The sequence below is a fragment of the Oncorhynchus tshawytscha genome, linkage group LG10, assembly GCF_018296145.1.
Source record: "Oncorhynchus tshawytscha isolate Ot180627B linkage group LG10, Otsh_v2.0, whole genome shotgun sequence".
In the NCBI taxonomy this organism is placed as follows: Eukaryota; Metazoa; Chordata; class Actinopteri; order Salmoniformes; family Salmonidae; genus Oncorhynchus; species Oncorhynchus tshawytscha.
In genome coordinates this window covers 46,726,435-46,739,132 of record NC_056438.1, presented here as the reverse complement: position 1 = coordinate 46,739,132, position 12,698 = coordinate 46,726,435, and the positions used below count along the sequence as shown (strand labels likewise).

The 12,698-nt window shown below is 43.1% G+C and overlaps 2 protein-coding genes across 2 annotated transcripts in view; one reads left to right on the top strand and one right to left on the bottom strand.

Annotated features, from left to right (window-relative positions):
- Positions 1 to 7,884: 7,884 nt before the first annotated feature.
- Positions 7,885 to 9,716, top strand: LOC112260314 (transcription factor jun-D). The gene has a single exon (XM_024435327.2). It carries the CDS (start codon positions 8,197 to 8,199, stop codon positions 9,100 to 9,102), a length of 906 nt encoding a protein of 301 aa, XP_024291095.1. The 5' UTR covers positions 7,885 to 8,196; the 3' UTR covers positions 9,103 to 9,716.
- A 340-nt stretch (positions 9,717 to 10,056) lies between these two features.
- Positions 10,057 to 12,698, bottom strand: part of LOC112260315 (ras-related protein Rab-3A) — a 31,379-nt gene continuing 28,737 nt past the window's right edge. The window contains exon 5 of the mRNA XM_024435328.2: positions 10,057 to 12,514. Within this exon, the coding sequence (XP_024291096.1) occupies positions 12,324 to 12,514 (191 nt within the window). The 3' untranslated portion in view covers positions 10,057 to 12,323. The remainder of the gene's footprint in view (positions 12,515 to 12,698) is intronic.

Below are 12,698 nucleotides of genomic sequence, written 5' to 3'. Positions count from 1 at the left end.
GAGTAATTTAGCAACGCAATTTGCTATTGAGAGTAACAATAGTAGAATACATCAGGATGGCATCATTTGGCAGTTTCTCTCTTGTTTTGTCAGTCACATACAAATTACCTCAATTACCTTGACTAACCTGTTTTTATTATTTTTATTTCACCTTTATTTAACAACATAGGCTAGTTGAGAACAAGTTCTCATTTACAACTGAGACCTGGCCAAGATAAAGCAAAGCAGTGCGACATAAACACAGAGTTACCCATGGAATAAACAAAAGTACAGTCAAAACACAATAGAAAAGTCGATATACAGTGTGTGCAAATTAAGTAAGATTAGGGAGGTAAGGCAATAAATAGGCCATAGTGGTCAAATAATTACAATTTAGCAATTAAACTCCGGAGTGATAGATGAGCAGAAGATGAATGTGCAAGTAGGGATACTAGGGTGCAAAGGAGCAAATAAATAAATAACAATATGGGGATGAGGTAGCTGGGTGGGCTTTTTACAGATGGGCTATGGACAGGTGCAATGACCTGTAAGCTGCTCTAACAGCTGATGCTTAAAGTTAGTGAGGGAGAATCTCCAGCTTCAGTGATTTTTGCAATTCGTTCCAGTCATTGGCAGAACCGGAAGGAAAGGCGGCCAAAGCAAGTGTTGGCTTTGGGGATGACCAGTGCAATATACCTGCAGGAGAGTGTGCCACAGGTGGGTGCTGCTATGGTGACCAGTGAGCTTAGATAAGGAAGGTGCTTTACCTACCGATCGCTGCCCGCACCTGCCCGCCCGTCCAGCATCACTACTCTGGAAGGTTCTGACCTAGAATATGTGGACAACTACAAAAACCAAGGTGTCTGGTTAGACTGTAAACTCTCCTTCCAGACCCACATTAAGCATCTCCAATCCAAAACTAAATCTAGAATTGGCTTCCTATTTCGCAAAAAAATGTCATCGACATCCTTCACTCATGCTGCCAAGCTTACCCTCGTAAAACTGACTATCCTACCGTTCCTCGACTTCGGTGATGTCATTTACAAAATAGCCTCCAACACTCCACTCAGCAAATTGGATGCCATCTATCACAGTGCAATCCGTTTTGTCACCAAAGCCCCATATACTACCCACCACTGCGACCTGTATGCTCTCAGTTTTACGAGGGTATGTTTGGCAGCATGAGTGAATGATGCTTTTTTTGCGAAATAGGAAGCCGATTCTAGATTTAATTTTGGATTGGAGATGCTTGTACCCCGCACATTGACTTGTTGCCGGCCCCCCCTGTAAATAGCCTCGGTATTGTTCTTTGATTGTGTTACCTATTTTCTTCTACTTTAGATTATTTAGTAAATCATTTCTTAACTTATTTTTCTTAAAACTGCATCGTTGGTTAAGGGCTTGTAAGTAAGCATTTCACGGTAATGTCTACACTTGTTTTATTCGGCGCAAGTGACAAATACAATTTGATTTGACATGGATAATTGAGTGACTTTCAATGTAGGTAATGTGTAAAGTGACTATGCATAGATAATAAACAGCGTGTAGCAGCAGAGGTTTAAAAAAAAGGGGCGGTTAATGTAAATAGAGTAGTCATTTGACTGTTCATCAGTCTTGTGGCTTGGGGGTAGAAGCTCTTAAGGAGCATTTTGGACATAGACTTAGGTCCAGCCTATGACTAGGGTGGCTGGAGTCCTTGACAAGTTTTAGGGCCTTCCTCTGACACCTCCTGGTATAGAGGTCCTGGATGGCAGGAAGCTTGTCGGTGATCAGACCTACCACCGTTGTGTCATCGACAAACTTAAAGATGGTGTCGTGCTTGGCCACACAGTCGTGGGTGAACAGGGAGTACAGGAGGGGACTGAGCACGCACCCCTGAGGGGCCACCATGCTGAAGATCAGCGTGGCAGGTGTGTTGTTGCCTACCCTTACCACCTTGGGGCAGCCAATTGGAATTCCAGGATCCAGATGCAGAGGGAGGAGTTTAGTCCTAGGGTCCTTAGCTTAGTAATGAGCTTTGAGGGCACTATGGTGTTAAATGCTGAGCTGTAATCAATGAACATAATTCTCATGTAGGGGTTCCTTTTGTCCAGGTGGGAAAGGGCAGTGTGGAGTGCAATAGAGATTGCGTCATTTGTGGATCTGTTGGGGCGGTATGCGAATTGGAGTGGGTCTGGGGTTTCTGTGATGATGGTGTTGATGTGAGCCATGACAGCCTTTCAAAGCACTTCATGGCTACAGACGTGAGTGTTACGGGTCGGTAGTCATTTAGGCAGGTTACCTTGGCATTCTTGGGCACGGGGACTATGGTGGTCTGCATGTAGGTCAGGGACAGGTTGAAAATGTCAGTGAAGACACTTGCCAGTTGGTCAGCGTATACTCTGAGTACACGTTCTGGTCATCCGTTTTGTCCTGTGGCCTTGTGAATGTTGATCTGTTTAAAGGTCTTACTCACATCGACTACGGATAGTGTGATCACACAGTCATCCGCCACAGCTGGTGCTCTTATGCATGCTTCAGTGTTGCTTGCCTTGAAGCGTGCATGGAAGTAATTTAGCTAGTTTAATAGGTTTGTGTCACCGGGTAGGTCGAGGCTGGGCTTCCCTTTGTCAGCTAACAATTTTGAGATTGGTAGTTAGTCTAGCCAGATATCTAAACTTGTAGTAATCATGGCCAATCATTTTGTTAGTCATTCTCACTCAGATATCATATTAACATGGCATAAGTCATGGCAAAATGTGTAGAATTGCAGGAAATTAGCTTTAAAACTGAGAAAACGAATATCTCTGTTCCATGGCAAAATTAGTAGAATTGCATGAAATTTGTTATGAAATTGCAACATTTTCTCTGTGCCCAATTATCTTTAAAACTTGTTTTGCCGCAAGGTGGGGGGGTACCCAATCAAATCTTGCTCAGGGCCCCCAAAATGCTAGAGCTGACCCTGCATGCATCCTCCCATAGTTCATTCTCCTGAGTTTATTGGCTTGACTAATTTGCTCTGCCTATTGTTGAAATGACACATGCGATGATCAATTTGTAAAGGCTGTCTAAAGCCAGAAGATAGTAAATGTATATTAATAAATGTTTGTATTTATAAGGCATTTCAAGTCTTCTTTTCACTATCAGATGTATTTTCCTCATGCATTTTTAATCTCTTCATTTGGTAACATTGGCACTTTGCATATAATAAAATGTAAATCATATTTAAAAAATCCCAACTTCCAAAATGAGGACAGGTTCAGCAGAATAGAGCAATGTCAGCTGTAGAGGCCTTTAAATTCATAGGACCTGATAGGGTTCGCATTTAGCCATTTATAAACTTCATTACAAAAAAGGTAAATGTTGTTACATCTCACTTCAGCTATCTTCTCAGCTTTATCACATATGCAAAGCAAAATATGAATCCATTAATTGAATTTGATAATAAAGGCACTCCCATATTGATATCTGTTCACCATAATAACATGTTTTGTGTTCAGGCCACACCCCTGTTTCGGGACATGACTCATACATTCTAGCCTGATTTTAGATGCCATGCTGATTCTGGATGAATAAAGAAAAAAGGCAGTTGTTTCTGACATAAATAGGAAACTTTTGGTTGGTTTGAGTAATCTATTCCAAGAAAGAGACATCAAAGGGAGATGATTTCACTAAAGGAACATATTTTAACTGATGACATCCTAACCATTTGTATTTTTAATGTATAATATTCTGAAGAATGCTGGAAGACGTAAATCTGGAGATTGTGTGTGTGTGTTTATTGGTGAGAGACAATCACACACACATACTGCCCGATCCTCCATTCACCACCCACGCATCATCCTGTACTGCAGTCTTCAACAAGCTCGACCCCCCCCCCTCCCCCCCATTCATTCACCTGCTCTTGCGTCACAGCCTATGTCAATGTTGCCATGGTAACAACTGATGCCCTTGCTATTCTGTGGTGCTGATGCAGCCAGTCTATGGACGTCATTACTTTTTTACTGGGGGAATTTGGCTATTTTGGCTGCCTATCACCCCGCTGCGCTGGGCTATTCATAGGAACAGCAGACAGCCATTACCCTTTACAGTGTTATTGGCCTAGAGCTTGAAACCATTTTTCATCACTCCTTATTTCTCACTCGGGCTTTCTGGTCTGAGTTGACATATCTCTCATGCTTAACCAGTCTAATATTGTGTTTCCGGGCAGATAAAATATCCTTTGCAATAACCAACAGAAGAGCTATAAGCTAACCATTCACATTTTTTTGGTTGAGTTCTTAGAAAATAACAGCCGATGTTTGACTAAGAAAAAAACATGGTTTCCTTTTCTCTTTGCAGTATTTCCTTCCTCTTTTCTGTTAAAACCTATAGGTAATTGTATCCTCAATAAAATGCCCCTTAATCTATTTGGCGAAGCTGTGCCGTCTCTCTTAGAAATGTGCTTGGATTGAAAGACACATTATTAAACCATTTTTGAGATCAAATGTTTCCACTCAGTGTTTGACTGCACACCTATTAATGAATTCTTACAGGGCAGGGTGCCTTGTAAGAACGTGCCGACGAGTAGGTAAACCACCACTTCCCTCCGTATTATTGGCCAATGTACAATCATTAGAAAACAAACGGGACGATCTAGGATTAAGACTATCCTACCAACGGGACATTAAAAACTGTAATATCTTATGTTTCACCGAGACTTGGCTGAACGACGACACAGATAATATAGAGCTGTCTGGCTTCTCCGTGCATTGGCAGGACAGAGCAGCTATGTCTGGTAAGATGAGGGGTGGGGGTGTGTGTCTATTTGTCAATAACTGCTGGTGCGCAATGTCTAACATTAAAGATGTCTCAAGGTATTGATCGCCTGAGGTAGAGTACCTTATGATAAGCTGTAGACCACACTATCTACCAAGAGAGTTCTAATCTATATTATTCGTAACCATCTATTTACCACCACAAACTGATGTTGGCACTAAGACCGCACTCAACGAGCTGTATAAGGCCATAATCGGCACTCCTAGTGGCCGTGGACTTTAATGCAGGCAAACTTAAATCTGTTTTACCTCATTTCTACCAACATGTCACATGTGCAACCAGAGGGTGAAAATAACTAATTCTAGACCACCTTTACTCCACACACAGAGACGCATACAAAGCTCTCCCTCGCCCTTAATTTGGGAAATCTGACCATAATTCTATCCTCCTGAAACCTCCTTACAAGCAAAAACTAAAAGCAAGTAGTACCAGTGACTCACTCAATACGGAAGTGGTCAGATGGCGCGGATGCTATGCTACAGGGCTGTTTTGCTAGCACATATGTTCTGGGATTTATCCAATGGCATTGAGAAGTACACCACCTCAGTCGCCGGCTTCATCAATAAGTACATCGGCGACATCGTCCGAACAGTGACCGTACGTACATTTCCCAACCAGAAGCCATGGGTTACAGGCAACATCAGCACCGAGCTAAAGGCTAGAGCTGCCGCTTTCAGGGAGCGGGACCCTAATCCGGACACTTATTAGAAATCCAGCTATGCCCTCAGACGAACCATCAAACAGGCAAAGCAACAATACAGGACTAAGTTTGAATCCTACCACACCGGCTACTACACCGGCTCAGTTGTGGCAGGGCTTGAAAAATATTACGGACTACAAAGGGAAACACAGCCGCGAGCTGCCCAGTGACGCGAGCCTACCAGAGGAGCTAAATTACTTCTATGCTCATTCAAGGCAAGTAACACTGAAGCATGCATGAGAGCATCAGCTGTTCCCGGACGACTGTGTGATCACGCTCTCCGTAGCTGACGTGAGTAAGACCTTTAAACAGGTCAACATTCACAAGGCTGCAGGTCCAGACAGATTACCAGGACGTGTACTCCGAGCATGTGCTGACCAACTGGCAACACTGACATTTTCAACATGTCCCTGTCGGAGTCTGTAATACCAACATGTTTCAAGCAGACCACCATAGTCCCTGTGTCCAAAAAACACTAAGGTAACCTGCCTAAATGACTACCGACCCGTAGCACTCACGTCCATAGCCATGAAGTGCTTTGAAAGGTTGGTGTTGGCTCACATCAACACCATTATCCCAGAAACCCCAGAGCCACTCCAATTTGCATATCGCCCCAACAGATCCACAGATGAGGCAATCTCTATTGCACTCCACACTGCCCTTTACCACCTGGACCAAAGAAACACCTATGTGAGAAAGCTATTCATTGACTACAGCTCAGCATTCAACACCATAGTGCCCTCAAAGCTCATCACTAAGCTAAGGACCCTGGGACTAAACACCTCCCCCTACAACTGGATCCTGGACTTCCTCACGGGCCGCCCCAGGTGGTAAGGGTAGGTATCAACACATCCGCCACGCTGATCCTCAACACGGGGGCCCCTCAGGGGTGGGTGCTCAGTCCCCTCCTGTACTCCCTGTTCACTCATGACTGTATGGCCAGGCACAACTCCAACAACATCACGTTTTCCGATGACACAATAGTGGTCGGCCTGATCATCAATAACGATGATACAGCCTATAGGGAGGTCAGAGACCTGGCCGTGTGATGCCAGGACAACAATCTCTCCATCTGTACTGGGTACGGCCTAGTACATCACTGGGGCCAAGCTTCCTGCCATCCAGGACCTCTATACCAGGCGGTGTCAGAGGAAAGCCCTAGAAATTGTCAAAGACTCCAGCCACCTTAGTCATAGACTGTTCTCTCTACTACGGCAAGAGGTACCAGAGTGCCAAGTCTCGGTCCAAAAGGCTTCTTAACAGCTCCTACCCCCTTAAGTCATATGACTCCTGAGCAGCTAATCAAAGGGCTACCCAGACCCCTCTTTTACACTGCTGCTCTCCGTTTATTATCTATGCATAGTCACTTTAACTCAACCTACATGCACATATTACCTCAATTACCTTGACTCTGTACCGGTACCCATGTATATAGCCTTGTTATTGTTATTTTACTGCTTCTCTTTAATTATTTGTAGCTTTTTTTGTAGGTATTTTTCTTAAAACTGCATTGTTGGTTAAGGGCTTGTAAGTAAGCATTTCACTGTAAGGTCTATACCGGTTGTATTCGGCGCATATGATAAATACAATTTGATTTGAAATGGCGTGTGAACAATGGGCGCGTTCGAGTGGAACAGTTGTCATGGTCACCGCCTTTCACCGTGTTGCATTTTGGGGATAAAAAGTGTCTGACTTGCAAAAAAATCATGTGATTAAAGCTCCTGAAGTTTTGACTGTAGTCGACTGCAAGTTTCTGCAGTTGCTCTTCACCAACTTCATCCTGCAGCAATCGCCTACATTGTTGGAGGTTCATTTGTCAACCAATCATTAGGGTGTTTTTGTTTGACCCACGCGAACGTGACCAAAGACGTGACTGAACCAGGAACCAACTTTACTGTAATTCAAATGAACGTGATATTTGAGGAACTCTCAACAATTGGTTTACAATGCACACATATTTTTTCAGCTTGTGAGTGTGTGATATGGGGGTTGTTTATTTCGGCATTATAAACAATGGCAAGACTGCCGTGTCGCACTAAACCTAGATTTTGGATAACCACGTGTCCGATTTTCGGCTGTCACAGATGCACCTCCCCCAACTTCACTCGTCGACTTCAATCTACAGTCGGTTGCTTTCGCTTTACCACTCAAAACGACCCCATTGTCTAAATTCAAATTGAGTGAGCTGAATATAATTTATTTGCGCCTTCCTAGTTTCCAATAATGCCCCGCCCAGTCTCTTTTGGCGACCCCGAGTATTCTATTTTATGACATCAAACCACAATGCACTGCACTGTTTGCAGTTTACCTAAAGTCTCCATGGTAATAATGACTGGTTCAGCCCATTATTTAAATCAGACCGGAAGCATACGTCATTTTGGGCCAATCTTAGCGCGCTGAAGTGACATAATGGAATTTTTAGGGTTAGGAAGCAAGCAAGCAAGCAAGCAGAGGGTTGGGTGTGTGCATAGCAGTCGTTCCATTGGGAAAAAAGCGCTGGAAGCGGGCGAGAAGAGCAGGAAAAGCTAAGCCACTACTATTGTTTTAGCCTCAGGCATAAAAGGTAGGCTAAAGGGGGACAGTCGATTAACTCGATCAGAGTTTGAAGAGAGGAAAAATACAGGAAATTAACCTGAACTGTGTTTTATTGCCTGAGTTTAACTGTTGAATCGTCTTAGTTTATGCGTGAAGCTCAACAGACCCTCATGTGAAGGGTTATAATGGAAATAACCCTCTACCCTGGTAGTGTGCTGAATACTCGAGGGATCGCAAGCCTCTATTCCTACAACAGCATGATGAAAAAAGACATGAGTCTAAACCTGGACGACCAAAGCTCCAATCTGAAACCGAATCTCCGGGACGCAGACGGAATTCTGAACTCTTCGGACTTGGGACTCTTGAAATTGGCCACCCCGGACCTAGAACGGTTGATTATCCAATCGAATGGAATGGTTACGACGACCCCAACCTCTCAGTTCCTCTACCCGAAGTCAGCCAGCGACGAACAAGAATTCGCGGAAGGCTTCGTGAAGGCGCTGGAGGATCTTCACAAGCAGAACCAACTGAGCGAGGGGACGTGCGCACCACCGGACAGACTGGACCTAATCGGCTCCAACGCAGCCCCGGTCGGCTTGCCGTCAGATCTGCCAGTGTACACGACTTTGAACGGCTATGGAAATAGCCCACTGGGCACCACAGTGAATTATTCCACGGATACCATTCCATTCCCACCGCCACCTTCTAATCTGATGAGCGCCCATCAACAGGCGGCTGCGGCAGCGCTGTCACGACTCCAGGCGTTCAAGGACGAGCCGCAGACGGTCCCCGACATGCAGTGCTTTGTAGACAGCCCGCCGTTGTCTCCCATTGACATGGACAACCAGGAGCGCATCAAAGCAGAGAGGAAAAAGCTGCGCAACAGAATAGCGGCGTCCAAGTGCCGCAAAAGAAAGCTGGAGAGAATATCGCGTCTTGAAGACAAGGTCAAAAACTTGAAGACTCAGAACACTGAACTGGCCTCCACAGCCAGTGTGCTCAGAGAGCAGGTGGCCCAGTTGAAACAAAAGGTTATGAACCATGTCAGTAATGGATGTCAGCTTATGCCAAAGCAAGTACAAGTTTACTAGAGGATTGTTTAGGCCTTTGAGGCAACCAACATTATGGGGTTAGTTATCCTCTGAGGATATTGACTAACTGAAACACAGTAGGCTATTTGCCTTTTCTCATATAATAGAATACAAATTCACACCTGAAAATCCATTAGAACTGGAACACTATGGGTCTCTTAAAAATGTTGGCTTATAAGCCCGTTTTGTAGCAAACAGACCATTTTTGCTGCCCTCTGTCGGGCAACATGCATATCAGCTCTCCAATGGACAAATTCAATACATAGCCTACCTACAAGGATAGCATTATCTGCATGTAAACTGGACAATCTCAATGAGTGCAACTAAACACCAGGATGTCATTGAGTGCCTGTCATCCACTGTGTAATATATGCCTTACTTGTTTACAAGCACTTACCAATGACAAATTTATATTTTATTTACCAAAACGTCTTATTTTGCAAATATGAATTGTGCATGTCTTGTAAGCTCGTGTACAGTAATTCTGTTCATTCTGTTGTGCAGTTCTGTGTTGTCACCATGAATGTAGCCTTCATTGTTGTTGGCCCCATGTAGCCATTTTTAATGGGATTTTATCTCTCAAAGATGTTTATTAAATTCACTGAATTATTTAATCTGTCAAGTCTTATTGTGGGCTGACTGCCCTATCACACACTGTGCTAGCTATTATTAGGGCCTCTCCCAGAGACATTAGTATAGGTGCATATGTCTCTCCTCCTCCTCCTCCCCCCCTCTATTATCCTGTTGTATTACATTAGTACAATACAGGTCACCAGAATGCTTGAACTGAACTTCATCCCTAAATGCATTTGATGTACTGGGAGCTCTACACTTATGCCACCTAGTGGCTCGATGAGGGTGATACAATTATCAGTTTGGACTAAGGGACATCGAAAGCTAAAATGTGGAGTTGCCTCAGATTCAAATAAATGTTAACTAAGTTTATACAAATACTGCTTTTATATTTTGTTTATTAATTCCTTGGTTTTAGCAAACCTGGAGTATTACAGCACAATTCAAGACTAAAACCCAACAAAAAAATGCTTATTTACAGGGGGAAGGAAGGGAGGAGAGCTAAGAAAGCTGAATTGGACACATACCTAAGTCAGAGGCAAGTTTACAGCAAAACACAAAATCAAAGAAAACTAAAGTTGTTTAATAGGAAGTGATTAGGGGCGGCAGGTTGCCGAGTGGCTAGAGCGTGTAACCAAATCCCGAGCTGGGCCAGTAATCGAATCCCCGAGCTGACAAGGTAAAAATCTGTCGTTCTGCCCCTGAAAAAGGCAGTTAACCCATTTTTCCCCGGTAGGCCGTCATTGTGAATATTTTTTTTCTTAACTGACTTGCTAAGTTAAATAAAGTACTGATTATACTTTACACACTTCTCCCTTATTGGAAACTGCCACAGGGAGTAGGCATACATACCAAATGCTTCTCTTGTACTACAGTACTACAGGCCTTTTACTCAGTGCAGCTCCAAAAACATGTCAAACAAGTCTTGTCCCAGTGGGTGTCATTTTTGGCTTGGTAGTCTAATTGGGACGTCTTTGGAAAAAAACATTAAAGCAAAGCTGCCTTAAGACTAAACACAAACAGTATTTGTAACAGACATGACCTTTAGCAGGTTTGTTGGCAGTTAATATTGGAGAACCAGGCTGGCGAATGACACAGTATTTCTCTGAGAGTAATACAGTATTCACACTGGTACTACAACCACCCTAAACGGTTCAGTTGGTTTAGAAACATGGAAAATGGAAGTAAAAGCAGTTCCTTGAAACAGCTTGTACATAATCAGGAGAACATACAGTGGAATGTAAGTGTTTTCGGACAGGAGTATGACAACCCAATTCAATCTCAAAAAGGACAGCCTGGTTTAAACCAACCACCCCATACAATACTGATAAGTCTTTTTTCCAACCATGATAGAGCGCAGCCCGCAAACAATCTATGAAGAACCTCATCTAAAAAAATAAGACATAATACTGTGTAAATATAGATGGTCGTAACATAACTGACCAAATACCTTCATGTGCCTGAGTGTATTTCATTGACTACGTTATCCTCATGTATATACCAACAAGCAATTATCTCTACACTGAAACAGATCAAAATCACACAAACATGACGTTGAACATGCAAAAAAATAAAAAATCTATCCAAAAAATCAATTTAAAAGTCAAACGGACAATGGGAAAGAGATTGGAACGTGATGTTAACATTGGTCAGTGTTGTAGTATATGGGTGCAGTAGCCCAGTGTTGTCCTGACTGTGTGTGCGCGTGTGCTCGCGTTATACACATGAATTAGAGGCGATTGTGCTGTAGAATAGCAGTGATGCACACTGACAAGGAATAAGAAGCTACATTTTCAACTGTTGTTCACACGACCCTAACAGTGAAACAAACAAGCCAGTTTGATTCAGCAGGAAGTGGCCAACAGCTCTTAGACGTTCCATGGTAAAAAAAAAAATATATATACATTTAAAAAACGCAACATGCACCTCTCACAAAGCACAGATATTTTTACACCTTAAATTATTGTAATTTTACACCATTTGTTTATATATTATTGAATTCTAAAATGCATATTTATTATATTACGAAGTGGAACATTTATATATACTCTTCTACTTAAAGACACTTCTAGGTTTGCTAAAAAAAACAAAAGAGGAGTTAAAAAAATAACAAAAAAAACTGGGACAGGGACCAGTACTTACCACATCATCAAGTTCTCTTTTTCTTAAATCCAGCAATGATAGAATATTAGGAAATGACCATGACTGATAACTGATATGCATGGGATTTTGGTCAGATATGTTTGAAAAAACAAATCTCATAAAAATATTTGTTATCCAAAATGTGGACTTAGAACATACCTCACTCACGCCACTTAAATGGATTTGATTGTTAACCAGCCAATCGAGGACATCGAAAAAAACAACAAAGCTATCAACAGTAAACAGATCATCAGCAATGTGGCCCTTCGAAAAAATACATGAAATCCCTTCAGGTTCGAGGCCGCAGTAAGGGGAGTCCGAATGTGAACTTTGGACTCTAAACACCTATGGATGGACGGGGGACTGAAATATGGAATAACTGAGTTTTCAGCCAGGCTCTTCCATCTAAAACACAAACCCATCACAGACCTCTTCCACCAGCTGAGGAGGCTGTAGGAAGGGGTGTGTGAGGGGTCAGGTGTGTGTGGTACGTGTGTAGTGGGTGTTTAGCAAGCACAGTCCTGGTGGGGGCGTTCGGGCTGCTCGGTGAGCTGGGGCCCCTGTTTGGCCCCTGTGACGGCGGGGTCGGCGTTGTCTAAGCTCTCCGACATCTTCTCACAGATGATGTCCACCAGCCGCTCAAACGTCTGCTTGACGTTGATGTTGTCCTTGGCACTGCACTCAAAGTACTCGAAGCCTGCAGAGGAGAGGAAAGACAGATGTCTGATTAATTAAGAGTCGTTTGAATGTAACGCAATGTGTATTTGTTGTAATGAGCAACACTTTACATGAACTTGTACTTATGGCGTGAAGTTGCTCAATAACTACTCCGGCAAGCAGAACGTAATTACTCAGCTGTACACAGTAACAGCAGAGTAGGC

Excerpts from the sequence above, each read along its gene's own strand:
- LOC112260314 (XM_024435327.2), top strand. The coding sequence starts at position 8,197 with ATGGAAATAACCCTCTACCCTGGTAGTGTGCTGAATACTCGAGGGATC.